The 22,203-nt window shown below is 43.5% G+C and overlaps 1 protein-coding gene across 3 annotated transcripts in view; it reads right to left on the bottom strand.

Annotated features, from left to right (window-relative positions):
* Window positions 1-21,200, bottom strand: part of TRIM67 (tripartite motif containing 67) — a 44,030-nt gene extending 22,830 nt beyond the window's left edge. Inside the window, exons 1-5 of one of the 3 annotated variants that reach the window (XM_032683532.1) lie at window positions 20,000-21,200; window positions 11,856-11,951; window positions 7,919-8,041; window positions 6,555-6,665; window positions 4,200-4,353 (exon numbers count right to left, since the gene is read on the bottom strand). In XM_032683532.1, coding sequence (XP_032539423.1) covers window positions 4,200-4,353; window positions 6,555-6,665; window positions 7,919-8,041; window positions 11,856-11,951; window positions 20,000-20,920 — 1,405 coding nt within the window. In that variant the 5' untranslated portion in view covers window positions 20,921-21,200. Of the gene's footprint in view, window positions 1-4,193; window positions 4,354-6,554; window positions 6,666-7,918; window positions 8,042-11,855; window positions 11,952-19,999 lie in introns of all 3 variants that reach the window. The other 2 variants (XM_032683533.1, XM_032683535.1) reach the window with 2 other exon arrangements.
* Window positions 21,201-22,203: the final 1,003 nt, after the last annotated feature.

Raw genomic sequence — 22,203 nt, 5'->3', positions numbered from 1 at the left:
AAAGCAATAGAGAGAAGAAAACATGGGCAGAGAAAAGGATCTAGGAAAGCTCAAAAGGTGAGTAATTACTAGAGCTGTGTGTGTGTCTTCCCAGCTGGCCTGGGAAGAGTGAGACTCTTGTCAGAGGGTTATCAGTGAGACCCTTTGGTCAACATGATTGCTTAAGCATTACTTCTGCACCTATCACATCTCTGCACATTTGATTTGTTACCAAATTGCTTTTTCTTTCTGATTTTTATCTTTTGAGATGAGCTTTAGATTTGTGCTTACAGAGAGTCCATCGGCAAGGTACATGAACATGTCATCAAAGCAAATGTAATGTGATTTGTTCTCATTTTCGTTCTTCTTTGTCTACCACAGTGAATCAATGTTTACTTACAAGCATGCTTTCACTCTAAATGACCCATGCAAGCTCACTGAGGTTGAATGAGGCCAGAGTTTGAAAAAAAATATAGAAATTCAGTCATGCACTAAGCATTGACAACAATAGTACAGACCTTATATTGCAAAGCTTTTGGAACAAAACAATTTTCAGTTGGAAGAGCCACGCTGGCCCTGTTCCCCTAGATCTCCCCAAAACTTCCTTTACAGATTATCTCTGACATCTTTAATTCATTTGCTCTTCTCAGATCAACCACTGCAGTGACTTATTAACATTCACTCCAACACCAACATTTGGCAAATATTGATGACTTGTTGGTGTGCTGGGGCAGGTAGGATTGAATAAAGAGAAGCAGATGTGAAGAGACACATACATTTTTTTCTTTGTGAAACTGCAGGTTTCAGAAATATGCAAGTTCTCATGGTGATAAATAGCAAAACATCACCCTGCTATCCTAGGTTCTCCTCACAGTCAAAGTGATATTCCTGGTAAGTCCGGATGTTTACTCCTGAAATGCAAGACTACTACATGTGAGAAGATGCAAATCATGCATTTGAAGAAGGACAAATCATGCCTGGCAAACTTGGTATGACAGGGTTACAGCAGTGGTGGATTAAGGAAGAGTGACTGATGATACCTACTTGAAGGTGTCCCAAAGCATTTGACACTATTCTGCACAACATCCTTGTCTCTGAACTGGAGAGACATGGATTTGATGGATAGACCTCTCTGTGGATAAGGAATTGGCTGGATGGTCACACTCAAAGAGTTGCAGCCAATGGCTCAGTGTCCAAGTGGAGACCACTGAAAATTGGTGTTCCTCAGGGGTCGGTACTGGGACTGACACTGTTTAACATCCTCGTCAGTGTCCAGCTGTGTTGTGTGGTTGACACACTGGAGAGAAGGGATGCCATTCAGAGTAACCTGGACAGGCTTGAGAGGTGGGCTTGTGCGAAGCTCATGAAGTTCAACAATGCCAAATGCAAGGTCCTGCACCTGCATTGGGGCAACTCCAGGTACAGATATAGGCTGGGCAGAGAATGGAGCAAGAGCGGCCCTGGGGAGAGGGACTTGGGAGTGTTGGTGGGTGAGATGTTGGACATGATCCATCAAGGTGTATTTGCAGTCCAGAAGGCCAAACATATCCTGAGCTGAAGCCCAAAAGAGGTGTGACCAGTAGGTTGATGGAGGTGATTCTGCCCCTCTAATCTGCTCTCCTGGAACACCACCTGGAATACTGCATACAGCTTTGGGGCCCCAGCACAAGAAAGGAGTAGAATTGTTAGAGTGGGTCCAGAAGAGGGACATGAAGATGATCAGAGGGCTGGACCACCTCTCCTATGAAGACAGGCTGAGAGTTGGGGTTGCTCAGCCTGGAGAAGAGAAGGCTCCAGGGAGACCTTACTGTGGTCTTCCAGTACCTAAAGGGGACCTACAAGAGAGCTGGAAAGGGACATTTTACAGGGGCATCTAGTGATAGGACAAGGGAGAATGGCTTTAAACTGAAAGAGAGTAGGTTTAGATCAGATATTAGGAAGAAAGTCTTTACTGTGAGGTGGTGAGGCACTGGAACAGGCTGCCCAGAGAAGTTCCGGATGCCCCATCCCTGGCATTGTTCAAGACCAGGCTGGATAGGGCTTTGAGCAGCCTGGTCTGGTGGAAAGTATCCCTGCCCATGGCAGAAGGGTTGGAACTAAGTGATCTTCAATGTCCCATTCCAACCCAAACCAGTCTGATTCTAAGATAATGCAGAACTGGTTGAGAAGTCATAGAGGTAAAATTTCAGGAAAACAAAAGGCCAAAGTGTCAGACTGAGCAGTTCAAATGGAAACAAACTTCCTGTCATAAATGGAGAAATATAAATACTCTTCTATATACTAAACAATTCTCAATATCTATGAATGTTAGGTTGGAACCAGTCACTGGTTTATTCCACTTGGGCACGCAGAGGTGTGAGGAGAAGTAATGCCATCCCTCGTGCACTTTCAGGAATGGTGGCCAGGTTAGCACCCTCTTCACAATTTTTTCATGGTGTGTACAGGTCATACTGGTTGTGCTGACCAACCTGATGGGACATGCAACAGGTAATCCCTGATCAAGGCCAAGACAGCTCAAGCAAAAGCCCTTACTGAGATGCCTCTGGGGAGCAAAGCCCAAGGGTGTTGGGAAGCTCTGCACAGGTTTGGGTAGAAGCAGTCTTGTCCTCTTCTCTGCTCCTCAGACTGTGTCTAGCTACGTACTAGAGCTTCACAGTGATTTGTACAATAAATGAGAGCACAGCAGACAACACTATCTTTTGAAAAGCCCTAGTGAATTTGGCTCAGTTAAAGTCTTGTAAGTCTTCAAACTTAAAGCCAGATGAATGTCCAAAAGGCAAACACTGAAGTTGCTCTCACCTCAGATGACCTGTGGTTAATAAGCAATCTATGTGACTAGTTTAACTAAATATTACATATGTTTGTAAAGGAGAGTGGTGGAAGATTAGTATTAAATATATTTTACAATAAATATGGCCAGCATTAAATATCAACTGATTTTAAAAGACTAGCGCAGACAGAATTCAGAGGAGATTTATCAGTACTATTCTTTCTCTCTTGGCTCCACTTGCCTATCTGACAACATTTCAAGGGAGCAGTTCTCAGATGTTTTTTGAGTAACTTTAACACAGCTCAGTTATATCAAGATGCAAACCATTCTTGGTGAGCAAACTCTGGCCTTTAACTGTTTGTCCATTGTTTCTCCACATATTTAGCTTGCAAAGTATCCATCCTAATTACTTCATCTTGGGTCTCTCAGATACAGAGTTAGGCCCACATAAACTGAATAGAAATCTTTATGTTTGCTCAGATTAAAAAAAAAAAGCACATCAGACATCACAACGTGAATGTCCTTAACTCATTCACTGATTTCTGGCAACCTTTATCCAGTCATCCACATCTATAATTAAGACTTGAATCACCAATGAGGGAAGCTAATGGCGTCATTCCCAGGGACCACAGTGGCTTTCAAATTCAGCCATTCTATGGATCTATCTAATTCTGATGCAGTTCTCATCCTGCACCATATAAACAAACCTCATTACAAGCTCATGATGGTTTGGTTGTTTTGGGGGGTTTTTTTGGGTGTTTTTTTTTTTGGTTTTTTTTTTGGTTTTTGTGGCAGTGGTATCTATTGTTCATTAGCTTGTCCTTTTAAATACTTTTTCAAACCTCATTTCCCTTTAGCATGTTCCTCAGTATTACTCAGACACCTGAAACCATGGTAAAATATAGCCATGGAGCTACTTTCCCTTTGTGAATCTTTTCCTTGTGATTTTTTTTTTTTATTAAGCTGGGCACTGTTCACAGCACAGTTCAGATATAAGTCAAAAGTCAAAGGCTGGTTGGTTTTTTTTTTCCCTTTTCAAGCACATGTGTGTGTATCAGTAATATTTATTTACTACTTCAGCTGTTCCTGACAAGATAGGGGCAATCGGTATTTTGAGTTAACCATGTTAAACGTAGGAATGCTACAAAATTGCATAAAGTTTATGCAGCTCCTGTGTTAATAATCTTCAAAGCCTTACTCTGAAGAATGTATCTTTTCAAATCTTTAATTGCATCTTGTATCTCTCTCTAAGCTTGTTCAGCTCAGTATGTGTGCGTGGAGCCCACCTTTCCAGGAAACACCCAGTAATCTGAATTTGCTTAAATGCCTTTTAAAACTATCCAGCAATTTCAAGTTCTTTTTCCTCCCTCAGTGTCCTCACCCCTCCCAGCACTGTTTCAACACGTGCATGAAAAACAGAAATAGGAAAATCATAAGAGCTCACCCCTACATTTCATCTGAATAAAATCCAGCTGGTGAATTGACTGCAGTAAAGGTTCGCTATCCAGAGTCAAGTCAAACTCAGCAGACACTTTTGGCTCCAAGGCTCCTTTGACCCACTGTTCCTGAGATACCTGAACACGCTTGATTAAAGCATCCGAAATCTGAAAGAAAGTATCACGTTTATAGTGAAATGGCAGATGCACACGTTAAAAGTGACAGAATGCCTGTGAGATACAGCACAAAGGACACAGGAACGAGACAGCACAACAGATGAGATGGGATCTGATTGTTTTGGGGTGAAGTCCATTTATATTGCATTCTTTCATCTTGTCTTTTCAAAACAAATCTCATCTTAGGGTAGGAAGCTAAAAACTGTATTTATAAAGCCTTGAAAGATTACGTTGTGTGTCATGCCTTTGAATGCCACATATACTTCTGCACTCTTTTCTCTGATCTGCAGTCTACTTATGCTCTCCTGTTTAAAAAGAAGTTGCACAAAGAGAGACTTATATGTTAGAGTCTCTCCATTCAGCACAGACGATTCAGTGGAGGAAACCTAAAGGAATAAAAAAGTCAAATGGTAAGAACGGTGTATATTACTCGCAGTGGGAGTTCTAAATTGTCAGATAGGGTTTTGAAGAATCGTATGGATCTTCTGCCATTACATCCAAAGCAAATTTCATTTTTAAAGCTTTGCTCTAGCCCAGCCCACAGACAATTAGGTCAAAAGTCAGAGTAAAATTGTCACGACAAATTCTTCTGGAAGTGAAATCCTGGCTCTGTGGAAATCAATGAATTCAACTGTCCTTGAGTTCATTGAAACTGCCATTTGAATATCTGGAGACCCCACCAGTGAGCTTCCTGTAAGTTACAGGGAGTAGAATTTTCCTCTGGGTTTGTCAGAGAGAGTTTTTCTTTATTGCAGGAGTTCAGACACTTTTACTCATTACTCTTATTGGAAGACACTCCTGTCTGAGCCCCTGCATCCACAACTCCTAATCAGTCTGTGCAGTAAGTGGAGGAACACCCCATAGCCTTCCTACAACCTTGGAGTCACTGGGATGCTGAATCCCTTGGCTGTGTCTCAATGTCCTGTCTGCAGGAGTAGTTGTTCAAAGTCATGCAGCCCATCTGTGTTTGCTGGTTGTCTTGAAAACATCATTAGATAAACCAGGAAAAGGTAAAAACAAAAGTATTTATTTTATAAAAGGGGACTGCAAAGAATGAAGCCACAAAGGTTATAGAAAAAGTAAGCTGAAATGAAAACGAAACATGTATCTAGCCAGCACATAGGTAAAACCTAAAAATTTCATTTGCCCTGTAGTATCCAACCAGCAGCCTGCTAAAATCTGTGTAACCTTGAGATTAATATGCACCACACATTCCCCTCTCTTGCTTGAGACCAGACATGACAGTAACAATCAATCTGGAGTGCTAATAGGTTTAAGTTGGCTTATTCTCATCCTGTTTTTTAGGAATGCTCTGACAGTTCCCTGACAGTCATGCATTCACACGTACAGGGTGCCTTGTTCAGCTGACAGCCATGCACAGGTAATTTTGTTTGATGTGCCTTTCTTCGTAGCCAACTAATAAGGCAAAAAAACTAATAGGGCAAAATAAAATAAGTAATAAAAAATAATAGAATTAATAAGAAAAAATAATTTATGGATAATAAAACTGTTATGTTTTGCCTCATCAACAGGCACTTTCACTGCTTGCACCTAAGAAACAATATCCTGTAAACTAAGGCAATTTTCACTAGGCCATATTTTGCAAAGAAGGGGTTACCTGGAACCCCCAGCTTCAAGACAGGCCTTGCAGCCCTGCAAGGTACAACAATCCCAGTAAAGCACAGTTATATGCAAGCCCTTCAGGCTGTATTTCCTCATGGAGGAGGTGTTGAAAGGACTTTCACATGGGAAGGTAAAAGGGAGAAGCTCAAAGAGCAAATACTACTCTGCTGAGTCATAGACCTCTCTGAATTGATCAGGGAGCTCTGTGTTGCATTTCTTGCATGAGAATAAAATAATATTCTGCAGAAAGCTACCATTGACTACACAGCATCTTTACTGCAGCCCAGAAGGAAGGACTGGCAAGAGGAAAGACATCAGCAGTCAAGGGAAGTGCTGTGACTGCTAACTCCCTGCCTCGGTCAGAGTGCAGCTGTTAAAGCCATCTCTTTGCTGGGATATTCATGGAGTCACCAAGATCCCTGAGCTTTTAGACAGTACTATCAGGAGTTAAGGTGAACCTGCCTTGGAGGTGGAAGAGGCTAATAAGCAAAGCCACGCATTTTTAGATTTAGCTTCAATGTATTTTCCTTTTCTTTTTTTTTATCTCCGGACATTGGAAAGAAAAATACCTGTAAAAACCCAGAGGGATCATTTTCTTTGATAACTTCTAGGCAGTACTCCATAAGCCCCGTTGACTGGCGTAGCTTCAGCGTACAGTGATTTATCTGGTCCCAAACAACCTGGAAAACAAGCATCAGTACAGTTCTGATGAGCGCCTCAGCTTGCAGTGAATTGTATAAAATTATTTCAGAATCGACAACAAATGGAAGAGTGTGTTAAAGCTATGCTTAATTTAGCTGCCATATGGCCATTGCCTTATCTCCATCAGCTTCACTCTCTCTGTATGGTAAATACCGATAATTAGCTTGACAAAACGTTGTGCACGGGCAATCTCAATTTTCAGAGCAGATTAATTGCTCAAAGATCAGGCTTGCTCAGGGCAGAGGGAGCACAGAACATGTTTCTGCATCTGCAGTGTTCACATTTCCAATCACACTTTCAATAAAATCTAAGCTTTTAAAAAATCTTTCACTTAAAAGGCAAACTGCATGAGTGGTTTCTTGCAGATTATACTCTACCATTCTCTTCACAATTCACCTTTGTTCCTGCTCTGCTTAAGAATGCCTTCTAGGAATTAAGAAATAAAAAAAGCTCCATCTAATTTTTCCAGATTTTGGACTTGATTCTGCTGCCACATGGCTGTAGACAAGGCCTAATAGCATTTGTTCTGTTGGACAACTTGTGACAGCAATAAACTGCAGGATTTACTGTGCTGTCAGTAGTATGTCCTAAGTGTTGGTTCTTGTCAAGCAACTTAAATGCTGATCTCAGTAGATTTTAGTAGTTGCTATGTTAGATATTTCACTTCAATTTTTCCTTTTGTCTTAGATACTTTTAATGTGACTGGCACTACAGTACCTCAAAATCACATACGCAGTTCAACATTTCAAGAAATTTGTCTATTTAAATATTTCTTGACTGTCATTTTGTTCAACCATTTTAGATTTCTTTTCCCCACGTCCCTTCACTATATTTTTTAATATCTTTTGAGTGGCTCATGGATTTCTGAAGGAGGTTTGCCTGAATTTAAAGATCTGAAGTGCCATCAAAATTGCATTTTACTTGGGCAGAAAGTCCCAGAATCCAAACGACACACAAGTTTCACTGATAAGCACCTCACTGATAAGCACCTCTCAAAAGATAACCCAAAACCATCAGATAAATAAAGACCGATGGCCTGATTCAACAAACTGCTGAAGTATATGCTTTATTTTAAACATGTAAGCACAGTTCTACTAAACTGCTGAACCACAACCTGTTTCAAGACTTTAGGATTTGGTCACTAGGAAATTTCATGACATAAAGAGTTGGAGACTTGACAAATTGCACCAGGTGTCATCAGTTGTGCTGAGCTGACGAGAGGAGTGCTCACCTTCAGCTTGTGCTCACGTTCTTTGGTCACCTTTGTGAGTAATTTTGCCTTTTGTCGTGTTAACGCATCAACCAAGGCATCACACTGAGCAACAAGACAGGCTTCGTAATCCAACCCATTTTCCTAGAAGAAGGTGAGAGTCATACTTATCAAAGAAAGCATATTTTACAGCTTAAGCTATTGCTCATTCTTACCTGTTTTTCTATTCAGAAAATATTTCCTTTCAAGACCCTCAGAATTTTTGTTGCCTTTCTGATTTCGTTACAGCTGTACCAGTCATAGCTGCATGCTATAAAATGAAACAGTAAGATACTACGCCACAAATAGGCTTATTTATAACCTTGATTTACTGGCACTTTCTGGACAACAGATGTAGTACAACATAATGTAAGAGCTAAATGTAACATACACAGCGCATACATATACATAAGAGGATTCTACTCCGTTTTGTTTTAATTATCCCACTGTAGCAACTTTGAAATCACTGGCTCTACACCACACCAATTAGAACAGAATTATGGACCAGAATCTGGCTTATTACAAGGAAATTAACAAGATACAAAGCCCTGAGGTTCATGTATTGCTTCATGCACTTTTTTTAAAAATAGCTAGCACTCAGCAGTGGAGCCCTGTATTTGATTTTAAAAAAAAAATAATGACAAGTTTTTATTCACATTGTGGTAAAATACTTTGCTTGGCAGAGGCCAGCATGTGAGGTAGCCAACACTGAGCTTTTAGTAGGGGCTGGGTGCAACTTAGTTTCACATAAATCCCTGGAACTGCTGTAGTACCCATTCAAAAGAAGGCTCTCCCTCATGTCCTCTGTTCACGAGACTACAAAGAGAAAGCTTTCAAGCTCCTCTTCAGAGGAGATGTTTAGCTGTACTATTAGCTTCCCTCCCAAAGAAAAAAGCATCATTAAATGTGAGAAGATTTTAAGTGTCCTGAAGGAGAGGCACCTCTTTGGTAAATCATCATACTCTCCTAACTCATTTCTAATTCTTAGCTCTTTTGTTTTTCTCTTCTATTCATTTACTTTGTCTTCTTTCATTTGAGTTCAAAATTTTCAGCACTGTACTCTCTTCTCTCACTGGGATCCATGCATCCTATTCTCCAGCTGAGGGATGCAGGGTCAATGCTCCCCAAGAGGGCCCCGTAGCAGTCCTAGACCTGCCAGCAAGATGGGGCGTGGTGGTGGAGAGACACCAGACGGCTCAGTGATTGCTCCCAGGTTTGTCTCAGACTCTTCCTGTTTGCCTCTCTCCCTCCTCGTCTTATATCACATCAGACTCCCCCTTAAGCCCATTTCCATCCAGCTACTCTTGAAGTGCTGGTTTGTGCACAGAGCCTGAATCAGTCAGTGGCTGTAGTGCATCATTTCTCTCCTCATTTTCAGTTCACGCATCAAAGGGGGTGTTTGGCGATATGCCTCCTTCAAGTGAGAAAGTATGAAATTGTTATAGCAGATGGGAAAATGAGAAAATCAGATCATGACAGCAGCAAGGAGGAGCAAGGAAGCAACGGGAGCAATGAGGATCAGGTAGTATCTGACAAGAAGAGACCAAGAGATATAAAAATGACCACTGAAAAGAGAAATGAAGAAAAAAAGAGGGGGAAACAACAGATTTGCAAAGCAGGGGAAAAAAACCAAGATTATGAATTTGCAAACTGCCCCAAGTAATATAGCAATAATAAAAGTACAGCTTCTGGTAGCTCTGGCTAACTCAGAGAGGAGATAAAGCGTGTGGATGGCTGTCTGGCCTGCTTTACATTGAGACAGGATAATAAAATGTACATATTGCTTGCTCCTTTGTGTAAACATATTTTTAAAAGACATTTTGCTGAGGGGTAAATGTCTGTATGTGTGTGTGGCAATCATTATAAACCTTCTACTAGAATACATGATTCTGAATATAAATCTATGCACAAATGCTACATCTCTTGCCCCCCAAATAATCTGGTTTTTTGGTCCAAATCAAAAGGCACAGGTCAGCTCATGACATAATCTAAGCCCTTTCCCCTCAAAGAGTGTGTCTGTACCAAACCTGCCTACCAGGATCATTCCCTAGTATGTACTATCCTCAAATGATGCTTGAACATCGCATGAGAAGAGTGCAATTTGTCACGAGAGAAAACAATTTCAGGGACCTCCTTAAGGGTTAAAGAGTGTGTGTGATCATCTTGGACCTGTGCCCTGGCCTTGTTTTAGTTAGGAATACATATGCAGCTGATTAGTCTTGCTGTTTTGGTTTGCCAAAATTTGATGTCCTCACTCAGACTCAGGATGGAGATTGGCTCAACATGTGAGGGTCAGAGTCGGCTTTGTGCCCAGACTTGACAGGGTGACTGCTGGATACAATTTCCTCTTCTGAGCTCTCCTCTAGCATTTTAAGCAATGAGCAGCATCAAATAAATGGCTTGCTTTTTGATCCCATTGTAGCAGCTCCCTTATGCAGAGCAATTTGGCAGTGATTTTATTGAAACACATTAAAGGATTTTACAGCATAGTTGTAAATAGTCATAATAGGCCACTTTTAGGTTTCAAGAGGGGAAAAATATATTTTTAATGGAGCTAGGTGACTCAAGAAAAGATTTCTAGAGACTACTGTTTTGGATGAGTTATGCCATCCTAAAATGGCTGTTCATATCTATAGGAAGAACTACTCTCTTAGAGGTGTCTGTCTTTCTTCTTGGACAGTGAAAGAAGTCTAAATAATTAGACTAACTGACCTACCTAACCTTTAAATAGGTAAGTCAGCTGAGAGAAACCTCACACTGTAGCCAATACATAGAACATTACATGTGCCAGGCAGTGGCTTTGCACTGGTTTCTTTCAGTTAGTTATCCTTATTTTTTGCCAGTTTCTCAGTCTTGGTTTGTTCCCTGCCCCATGAGGGCATGGAAGACTATGAGGGTAGGTAGTTATGCTGCCCTGAGGCAACCAGAGAGCTTAGACAGCATTTGTGGTACAAAGTCATCATCTAGAGTTTTAAGTAGAATATTTTCATAATTAAATTATAAAAGAAATACAGATTTTTGAACTACTGCTTTTATGGTTTTCTGCTGCTAACAAGCACAGGACTTGTTGATGAAAGATGAGCAAGCAGCAGAGTGGGCTATCAAAGAGCAAATGACATATATACCATCACTGTACAGCACTGCTGCAGCAAAAAACAATTATCCCCTCCTGGGTGCTGTGTGTGTCCTCAAATTACTGTGGCACATTTTCAGGCACGGTCCGCAGAGTGAGAAAGACCTTAAGGATCACCTGACCTCCAGTACTGATGAGTCTAAATTTGGTTGAAGTAGGTACTTGTTTAATTTTGGGTTTGTAACCTCAATTACTGCACTCACCATGAGCCCTTTTCTGATTATTAAATCTGGACCATTACAGGCATGAAAATATCTTATGCTTCAATAAATGACCACATTGATTTAGCAGAAGTTCCTTTTTTTTTTTTTTGGAGTAGAATATTCCTGTATTTCTGAGTATGTATAGGGAATTCCTACAAATACTCTAATAAACAAGTTGACTGGATTTTGTCCAGAAATTAGGACATTTTTAGAAAATGTAAGATGAAAATCTAGTAGTAAATTTTGAATGTGTTAAAATGAAAACATATCCTAAATGCCTAATTCAAGCAACTGCAGTCAGGAAGGAGCCCAGAAGCATGACCAATCGATTCAAATACTAATCAACACAGCTCAGACGTCCAGTATTGAGTATCAGCTTGCAATAAACAGCCAACAGTCTAGAAGCTAAGAGGGGCTTGCAGGCATTATTTGATGAATAATTGTGCCTAGCAAATCCATTCAAGAAAGGTTAGATGATTCCAGGAAAGATAAGAATAGCACAGGAGACAAAGCCATCAAATAAATTATTCACTCAGTTCTATTGATTACTGTATTATCAAAACAGATAATATTCTACAGTTACCTGGATCTGCTGCAATAAATTTTTCAGCTGAACCAAAAATTCTTTAGCTTCCTTTGCTTTATCTGAAACACCATTTAAAGCCTGAGAGAGCTGTGCCTGCAAAGAGAAAAAAAAAGGGGAAAGAAGAAAAAGCAATAAAATGCAAATGTGTTTCTTAGTAATCCTTGGATTTGATGATTAATGATGTGTTAAAAGTCTTACTTGTTGTTGCATGTATTCTTCATGTACAAAGTGTTTGTGCTAGGAAAGAACAGTTAAAATTTTTATTGTAATAAGATTTAATAAGGGTTAAATATGCATATGGGGGCAGTCAAGTATTGTGTCTGCACATTCCACTTTATTGCAGTGACTAGGTAAGTCAAAATACCTTTTTATAAAACAGCTACCCACATATATAAGCAGATAACAGTCTTACAGAGTAGCATCTGTCATGCTGAAAAATCCCCAAGTGCTTCCCAAAATGGCACTTTTTTTTCCATCAAAGTCTGCAGTCTTTACAAACGTGGTAGACCTTACCAAACCTGAGATACACTAGGATTTCAAAGACAAATCTGATGTCTCAGACTTCTCAGTAAAGTCTCTTTGGGATTCCAGTTTTCCATGCTCCAACTCAACAAAGGAGTGAATGTTTCTGGAAAAGTTGGAAAAAACCCTTCCTCTAACTTTTGACTGGTGAGATATATGAAATATGTCTTTTGTAAGTCCATACTGAAGACCTAATCTTCCCGTTCCTCAGCTGACACCTGAGATCTCTAAGCTGAACCAGAGGCTTGTTGATGGACTTTGAGGATGAGAAGGAAACAACAGTCTGCCCCCAGCAGACACAGAATCAACATGGACCCAGGAGCAACTTCACTGGAAGCCTGGATGGTATTACAGAAACTATATTGCTCTGCTTGTGCTCCAACATTACTTCTCCATGCAGATAGGCCCATTACTTGATTAGGATGGTCACCTCACAAACAGTGACATAGACAAGGCAGAGGTGTTTAATTTTTCTTTGCTTTTGTCTTCAACACTGATGATGGGTCCTGGGGTCCCAGTGACTCGAGTTGGAGGACCATGACCATGAAAATGATAAACTCCCAGTCAACACCAAGCTTGTGCAGGATTTGTTGCAACAGCTGGATCCCAGTAAGTCGATGAGGCCTGATAGGATCATCCAAGTGTACTCAGAGCTGACTGATGTCATTGAGAGACCTCTCTCAATTATTTTTGAACAGTCTTGGGAATCAGGAGAGGTCCCAGTTAACTGGAAACTGGCAAACATTGTTCCAGTTTTCAAGAAGGGCAAGAAGGATGAACCTGGAAACTATAGGCCTGTCAGTCTCACTTCAGTGCCTAGTAAAATTACAGAGATTATTCTGGGAGTTATTGAAAAACACCTGAAGGACAAGGCAGCCATCAGTCACAGGCAGCATGGCTTCACAAGGGGAAAGTTCTGCTTGTCAAACTTGATTTGTTTTTATGACAAAGTTACCCACTTAGTTGATCAGGGGAAGCCAGTTGATGTAATCTTTTTGGATTTCAGTAAAGTTTTCAATACTGCCTCTCACAGGATCCTTCTGGATAAATAGTCCAGCACACAGGTAGATAAACATGTCATGTGATGAGTGAGCAAACAGCTCACAGGTCAAGCACAAAGGTAAAAGGGATTATCCATTCTAGGACCAATGCTCTTCAATATCTTCAAAAATGACCTGGATGCAGGACTCAAAGTTATGCTAATTATGTCTGCTGACAACACTGAATTAGGAGGAGATGTTGACTTCCTTGAAGATGGAGAGGTGCTGAACAGAGGTCTAGACAAATTATAGGGCTGGGCAAACACCAACAACATGAAGTTTAACAGGGGCAAGTGCTGGATCTGCACCTGGGATGGGACAACCCTGGGTGTACGTAAGACTGGGGAACTAGAGTCTGGAGAGCAGCCCCAAAGAAAGGGACCTGGGGGTCCTGGTTGGTGGCAACTTGAACATGAATCAGCAGTGCCCTGGCAGCCAGGAGGGCCAACCATGTCCTGGGGGGCACCAGGTAAAGCATCGCCAGCCGGTCGAGGGTGGGGATTGTCCCGCTCTTCTCTGTGCTGGTGTGGCCTCACATTGAGTCCTGTGTGCAGTTTTGGGTGCCACAATATGAGAAGGATATAAAGCTTCTAAAGAAGCATCTAGAGGAGACTACAAAGATGATGAAGTATCTAGAGGGGAAGCCATACGAGGAGCAGTTGTGGTCACTTGCTTTGTTTCAGCTTGAAAAAGAGGAGACTGAGGGGAGACCTCATTGCAGTCTACAACTTCCACACAAGGGGAAGTGGAGGGGCAGACCCTGATCTCTTCTCTGTGGTGGCCAGTGACAGGACCCAAAGGAATGGTCTAAAGTTGTGTCAGAAGAGGTTTAGGTCGGATACTAGAAAAAGGTTCTTCACCCAGAGGGTGGTTGGGCACTGGAGCAGGTTACCAAGGGAAGTGGTCACAGCACCAAGCCTGTCAGAGTTCAGGGAGCATTTAGACAATGCTCTCAGGTACATAGTGTAACTCTTGGGTATGGTCCTGTGCACAGCCAGGAGTTGGACTTGATGATCCTTGTGGGTCCCTTCCAACTCAGGATATTCTATGATTCTATAATGCAGTGACTGAATAGATCCCATCATGAGTGTCCTGTAGGTTAGACACTCTCTCTGTGGGTTTACCCTTCAGGCAGACTTGGCAACTACCAGATTGCCAGTGTCCAGTTAATTATCCTTACCAAATGTATACGGTAACCAACATCAGGAAATGGAAGGGAAAGTATCTTTGCTAACATGAGGTTTTCAGAAAGTTGGTATCTCTTGTTTCTTGGAACCAGAGTGTGCCTTGAGACAGAGCCTTGTATGCAGGATAGTACAAAGAAGCTGAACCTGGTTGAAAGTCAGTAAGTCACCACTCATTCTCTGCTTCCCTCTTACTCCTGGAGGGACGTAAATTCCTCCATCCCTGAAAAGGGCACAGCACACTTCTTCAGGCTGCCAAAGTTTTGAATGTACCTCCCACCTGAATGTCACCTGAATGTCTCCTACTCATTCTCCCCCTGTGCTTGCTTATTCACACAGGACAGCAAAGAGCAGACCCTGGCAACTCCTTGTGGCCACTCCACAGCCCAGCCCCAAGTCAGGCAGCCTGCAGCAGGCAGAAGTGCTGCCTAACTCCATACACCTCTGCAGGAAGTGGATACAAACCCTGATTGGGAGCTATGACTGAGCTACAGAAAATAAGACATCCTAGAGATTTTTTTCCTCATATTCACACAACTTTTTCCTTTTAGCCCAGTTGCAGGTATTCCATTAGTGATAAATTTTAAACTAAAATATGCTTTATAGAATTAATTTGTAACAATGTAAAGGGAAGACATATTACTGTGTATGTTTCTCCATATTTGAATATTTACTATTTTCCTGCACAAACTCTTGTCAATGCACAAAAATTTAAAATGACAATGTTTGACATTGGCACTACTTGAGGTCAAAGGAGCAAATTCCAGGTCCTTGAAAGAGACCCTACTTTCTGCTAGATCAGACAATCAGGACTTCAGGTCAGCTCTCCATGGGCTGATCATACTTGCCCAGCCTTTGAAGCCCAGCCTTTTTCGTCACCCATTCTGCTTCACCCACAAGGCACACTGAATCTTTGGTTTGTCAACCTGACACAGAACCAGGTGGAAACAGCATATGACCAAGTGGCTGGGGTAGAGGCAAGAGAGAAATAGGTGGTAAAAGAATGTTATGCTATGCCATGGACTGTTGATGCCTAAAGGAGCTGAGGAAAAAAAACTCCAGAGCAATTTAATTAGAGGTGAGATAAGAAAAGGATTTAATCGTGCCTCCAAGGCACATAGGTTACAAAATGCGCGCACTCCTTCTGCCTCGGATGTTACAATTTTATAATATTGTCTAACCAATCCCAGGATTTTCCACCCTCTGACTTTTCCCTGGCCCAGCCTCGATCTGCCCCTGGGGAATTGGGGCTGGGGTCTTTTTGAGACCACCTACTTCATCATTTGGTCTTCCTCGGAGCACAAAGGGTACACGGTTACCCAGTTCTTGAATGTACTCTGCTGTTCAGGCTAGGGTACAAGTGTTCTCAGACAGAAGAGGCCTATCTTAAAGAGAAGTCTAAATATTCTAATGGAATTCAAGGATAATTGATATGAGGAGCATGGAACAGGGTAAAAGGGTTGGGATATGTGTGTAGTTACTATGCTAAGGATAAGGGTAAAGGAATAAATGCTACAGCTTCTAAAATCTACTTCTGATGTATAACTACTTATAAAAACTAGAAAAATCAAAAAACTAAAAGGACCTTAAGGCATCACCGTCCTGACCAAATTGTCCCAGGAAGGCAAAGGCTCCTTTCTTTCACATCAAAACCAATGGTTAGTCCTGATAAAAGTAAAATTTCTACTTTTCCAACATCTGACCTAGCTCTCAAATCATCTCAAAGTCCATTTCACCAGACAAGAAGAGCTAAAAGCTGTGTGTGGGCATCACAGCAGCCATAGAAAACCACCACAGACCAATTGTAACCAGCATATGTACCCATGATAATTAGCACAAGCACTCCTGGCTCCAGGCACACTCCCACTGCAAAGAGCTGCAACAGAAACAGAGCTGTGTCATTGTTCAAAGGGCTCATAAGCGAATTGATCTGCTCATTAAAAACTGTTGTTGCATTAACGCAACTGCTACATGAAGCCGAGAAGACCAGATTTCCGTTTGTGAAACCCACTTAGAGATAATAGCCTTGTTTTTCCAAGCATTTACAAAAGATACCTTACAAAGCAGTGGAATTTAGTCATGCCCTTCCCATTAAAATCAAATGGAGCTACATGACTAATCCCTCAGTAAACCAACCAAGTCATAAAAAATGCCCTGTGCAGCCAGAGCAATCTTTCGTACTGCAGGAATATTTATTGGAAACCAAACTGAGATGTTACAAACTCCATTGACTATGGCAATTAATAACTCCTGACAAATGGTACTCTACCTGGAGTTATCTTTTCTTTAATACCTGGTCTTGCAACCAATCATGTGGGGGCTGGGGACAGATATCAAGTTTCTATTTCCATTAATTACAGGAACACAGAGATCACAAGGGTAAGTAATTAAACCCAGATGAGCACAGAAGACCGATGCTTCCTTTGATGTCAGAAGACAAACCAGATAATGCCCATGTCCTTTTTCAACCAAACAGTTCATGCTCATTTAACTTGCTTTCCCTCTGTCTCTCTTTAGCAGCAGATTAACTATTGATTAGATAAGCTTGTCCTGATGCTGAATTCTCATAAAGCTTACATGATTTTGGGAACACAACTTTTTTAGGCCAGGAAATAAAAGCAAGCGTTTGGACTCCAACACCTGCCTGCTACCCTGCTACCCAGCTGCAGCTGTTTCAGCATTTCAGTATATGCATATATTTAACCATTTAGAATGGGCAGAGCTAAAATCTGTCCCTCATAGTTCCTCATATTGATAGGCCAAAAGTCCTACCTAAATGTTATAATAGTGTCACTGTTCTTGCTATAAAGACATAAAAGGATTTAACTGCAGCAGAAGACTTAGAGTTTTACTTAACCTTGAACTGCTGGTTCAGATGCACTTTTCATGCAAGCTAATATAATAAAGTCCAGCTAAGTCAGGGGATTTTCATAGATTTATGCCATTGGGGCCCTGTTGTTATTTTACACCCATTTTACTTTCTCTGTAGGAGAAGTTACATACAGCACTGTAGTGCGGAACCTGCACCAATAACAGGGGCCAATCAGCCTAGTATAGCTTTTGTGTCAGCAATACAGCTGAGGATAAAGGCACATTTCATAGCATAGTCCACAGCACATTGTGGACAAGGTTAAACGCTCCGTAATTTGCCACTGGATTGCTATATAAGGCCAAGACAAAGGAGAAGTCAAACAGTTTGAGCAAAGAGTTAATAATACATGGAAAGCTTATTTGGCTAAGAAAAAGCCTTCCAGCTACCTCTAACAGCTATGCCTGGAGCATCTAGAGAGAACACATAAAACTTAAATTACATTTGGCGTACCACTCAATGTAAGTAATTCATGGTTTGGCCAAAGTAACTGAAGGTAATAAACTTGTAGAAATTGCTGTATCAGAGAACTCTTTCTAAGCAGAAATATCTAATTCCAGAGCAATTTATCTGAATGATTGTGAGCTGATGATTTAAGCTGTCTAGCTATATGGTTCCATTATACTTATTTTCTGACAAGCACATTGTTCTGGGAAAAATAATACTCATAAGAGCACAGGTTTAGAGTCCCCAGAATAATTAATTTTGAGGGTGGTTTTTTTTTGTTTTTTTTTTTTTTTGCTAGGATTTTGACATTGGTTGAGTCTGTAAATCAAGAAAAAAATCATAATCTGTGATACCTTAGTCACAGAAAAAATACAGTAAAAACACAAGCCACAAGGCTGTTGTTCATTCTTTAGACAATATTTGGCAGTAGGAAAGAAAGAAAATTACTGATTCTGAACTTTGATTACACAGGAGTTTATCACACTGTTCAAAAAGACATCAAACAGTTTTAACTCAAGGTAGAAAATAACACAGCACAAGCTGATCTCTCACACTCTCCAAAACATCAGCCACCTTTGAACAGTGAACTCAGACCTCACTCATTAAAACAATTCTGCTCAGAAGTGGATTCTGCCATTGGCATATGAATAGCAACTGTGAATTTTTAATCTGCTCCTTCTGAGCCAAGAGAACTTCTCTGCACAAGTACTCATCATGTTAGGGAGCAGATGGCTGAGACCTTGGCAGAGTATTCAAACTGAAACAACTACAGAAGTTTGTCTTTCTTCTTGGATGGACAAACAATGTAGATCACCCCAAGTGGCATCTTTTTTGAATCTTAAAATCGAAAGTCAATTTTTTTTTGGCAAATATCTTAGTCTAGCTTGTGCTCAACCACTCCATGGCTGAGGGATGATGAGACCAGTCTCGATTTTGACCTCTCCTACAGTGCCTGAAAGGGTCTCTCTATGCTTCCTTTACTGCTTACTGCAAACGGAGAGTGAGAAGAAGGGAATCCTATAGCCATCGGAGCTCTTTGGACACCTGTGGTAGAATTGCCTTACCCCAGTACAGAGGGAAGCTCCAAAGGACTGCTCCCAGCTCTCAGGTATTTCAGTCCACTGTGTACATTCATATGTATTAAGTAATCATTTTTCCAGGGTCCCCTGTTCTTAGAAAGAAAGAGCTAACTTGACACTTTCAACTTCTAAAGTCATGCCTTGGTCTTCATTCAAATGGTTGAAAAGTCTTATTTTTAGCAAGGAGAGCATGGCCAAGTGACCCAGCAGCTCTACCAGACCTCAGCCAACCCCATGTGTGGAAAAGTGGACAGCTCTGACATCTCCCCAGAGGGATCCAGGGAGGAATAAGGAGCAGGGAATTAGAGAAAATTTTACTTGTCCACGGTCTTTATCCATTCTACAATTTCTTATTTATCTTTTTGTCATGAAAGTCTCTCCAGCCATTACTCCTGGCTTCTTTGGGAACTGAGTGGGAGGAGACCTCTTTGAGACCCAGGGGAAACATGATGTCCATGATTCTCTGTATCATACTTTCTTGTCTAAAATATTTGGGTGGCTCTGGGCTACTCTTCCTCATTGATGTGTGGTTGTGGCAGCTTGCACTGAGTTCTGGGTGAAAGGAGGGTGGTGAAAGGAAGGAACAACTATCCCATCTCCTTATAAGCAGTTGCTGCCACTGTGAGAGGATGGGAAGGCTGAGGACGGGATGGCCAAGAACCCTGCAGAAGGCAAACAAGAAGTGAGATGGACTTGCTAATTCCAGGCCTGGTTGAGCCTAAGATTTTCTGGTTAAGGTGAGGCCAACATGGCAGGGAATCTGTGGGTTTTCTAACTCTGAGCAGGGGCTGCGGGGTCATCGGGAAGTCAGGAAGGACCAGAGACCTAAGAGCACCAGGCCAAAGGGAGAAAAGTCTAGGAGGATGATGGACACGAAGTACCTTATATCCTACAAACCCCAGTGTGTTGTTGGGGCACTGGGATGAACAAACCCCAGTGCTGAGCATCACCCCAGCTCTGGGCATCACCCAGGTCCTCCCGGCCCTCCGGGGAGACTCACCTTGTGCTGCTTCCACATGGCTCCCAGGGCCTTCACGTCGTGCTTGCTGTGCTTGCCCTCCTCCAGGCACTGGTAGCAGACGGGGCTGCGGCAGCTCACGCAGTACATGCTGTAGTTCTCCAGGTCGTGCTCGGCGCACGTCGGCAGCTTGCGGCCGCCGCCCGCCCCCTTCCCGCCGCCGCCGTCCCCTCCACCGCCGGGGGCTCCGGGGTGTGCGGGCGGCGGGGCCAGGCGGTGCTTGGCGAAGGGCCCGCGGGCCGGGTGGCAGCGGAGCTGGCAGGCTGCGCAGTACAGCACCTCGCACTGCTCGCACAGCACGGCGGCCGGCTCGGGCGGGCTGCGGTCGCACAGCTGGCACTTGGCGGCGGCGGCGGCGGCGGCGCGGCCCTGCTGGTAGCGCTGCACGATGGCCTCCAGCAGCCGGTTGCGCTGGAAGCCGCGGAGTCCGCGCTGGTCCAAGGATGCGCTCCGGTGGCACTGCGGGCAGGTGAGGGAGGAGCTGGCGGGGCCGGCGCCCCGCGGAGCCGCCGCGGCCCCCGGGGGCGCGGGCACCAGCGGCAGCACCCGCACGCCGTTGGGGGACTTCAGGCTGGGGGTGTAGGAGCCGTAGCCGCTGTCGGTCTCGCTGTGCAGGCTCAGCTTGTCCGCATGGTCCCCGCCGCCGCCCGCCGCGCACTCGGAGTCCAGGCAGGCGGCGGAGCCCGCGGCCGCCCCCGGCCCCGCTCCCGCTCCGGGCGCGGTGGCGGCAGCCGGCGGAGCGGGGACCCGCGGGTGGAGCAGGGGTGGCAAGTGCTGCTCGCTCTCCGGGGTCTGCACGGCGATGGTGCGGGCGCAGGGCAGGCAGACATTGTGCGAGCAGGGCAGGATGATGGGCTCCCGGAACAGCGAGCCGCACACCGGGCACTTCAGCTCCTCTTCCATGGCCGCGGCGCGGCTTTGTGCGCGGGCTCCTCAGGCGGGCGGCGAGGGGTCGCCACCGGTTCCCCCCATCCCCCGGCGCCCCCTTCGCCTCCTACCTCCACTCCAGGCGCTGGGCGAGGCCGGGAGGGCTCCGGCCGCAGCTCCCGCGCCGCGCGGTTCAGCACCCTCCGGGCAGAGACAGCTCCACACCGCCCGGCCGGGAGCGGGAATGGGGCCGGGGGAGCCGCCCGGCGGCCGGAGGCTGCTCTGGGCCAGGGAAAGCCTCCCCGCCGGCCGTAGCTCGGGCAGGGAGCGCGGTGGGACTGTTTTAACGTTGGTGGCATAGAGTAATAATATATGGGGAAGGGAGGCGGGGGGTGGAGAGAGGGCAGGAGTAGGAAGGGGCGGGAAGAGCCCTTTCCAGCAAATAAAGTGGTCGTGCTCTCTGCGGCTGGGGACGGCGAAAACATTTTTTAAAGGATCTCTACACAGCGATGTCTTCATATCTTTAAATAAAGCTATTGTTTGGGTAGCGGATTGAACGCAGGCGGGGTTTCGTTGTCCCTAGTAGTCCTTCCTCTCCTCCCCGAAAAAGGAGGACGCTCGCCAACAAACTGAACGCGTGCCTCTCCTTCGTAGAGCACTTACCATACTGGAGCACAACCAAGATGCACAAAATGTCAGGCACTGACAGAGGGAGGAATGAGAAAGGGGTTAAAAGGGAAGCGCGAACCCCGGCTACGAACGCCGTGGCTGGCAGGGGCGGCAGAGCGCAGCGAGCGGGGGACGTGCCGCATCGCCCCAGCGCCCAGCTCTGTGACCCCAACAGGAATCTGCTGCGAAGATAAATCAGGGATGACAGCTGAGAGTTTATGAACTGAAAATAACCATCCTTAGAAGAAAGAAACCAGCAGTGGGAAATCCCCCATCTGTTTTGGTTACTCTAGATACGCTTAGCGTGGATGTAGCAGTGGTTTATTTTCATAGTGAAGAGATTATATGTAAGAATGATTTCACTGCTTTACTACTATTATTATTGTTATTCATCTAGCTTATTTAAAATCCACTATTGTATTAACTTCAGTTCAATAAATAGATCCTAATTTTTCATTCGTTTTAAAATGCAAACTGGTCATTACAGAGCAACTATTTAAAAAAATGCAGAACTAACTGCTGTCAAATGAAAAGTAAAAAAAAAAGACGAAAAGAGAAAACCTATTAAAATCATTGAATCTCATCATAATGTTTCTTAGTAAATGACAAGGGTTTTTGTGACACTGGTTAGGAAAGGATTTTCTAGTTTC

Source organism: Chiroxiphia lanceolata, chromosome 3 (genome assembly GCF_009829145.1).
Source record: "Chiroxiphia lanceolata isolate bChiLan1 chromosome 3, bChiLan1.pri, whole genome shotgun sequence".
Taxonomy (NCBI): Eukaryota; Metazoa; Chordata; class Aves; order Passeriformes; family Pipridae; genus Chiroxiphia; species Chiroxiphia lanceolata.
Note: the sequence above shows the minus strand (reverse complement) of the source record. Positions and strands in the feature narration are given on the sequence as shown.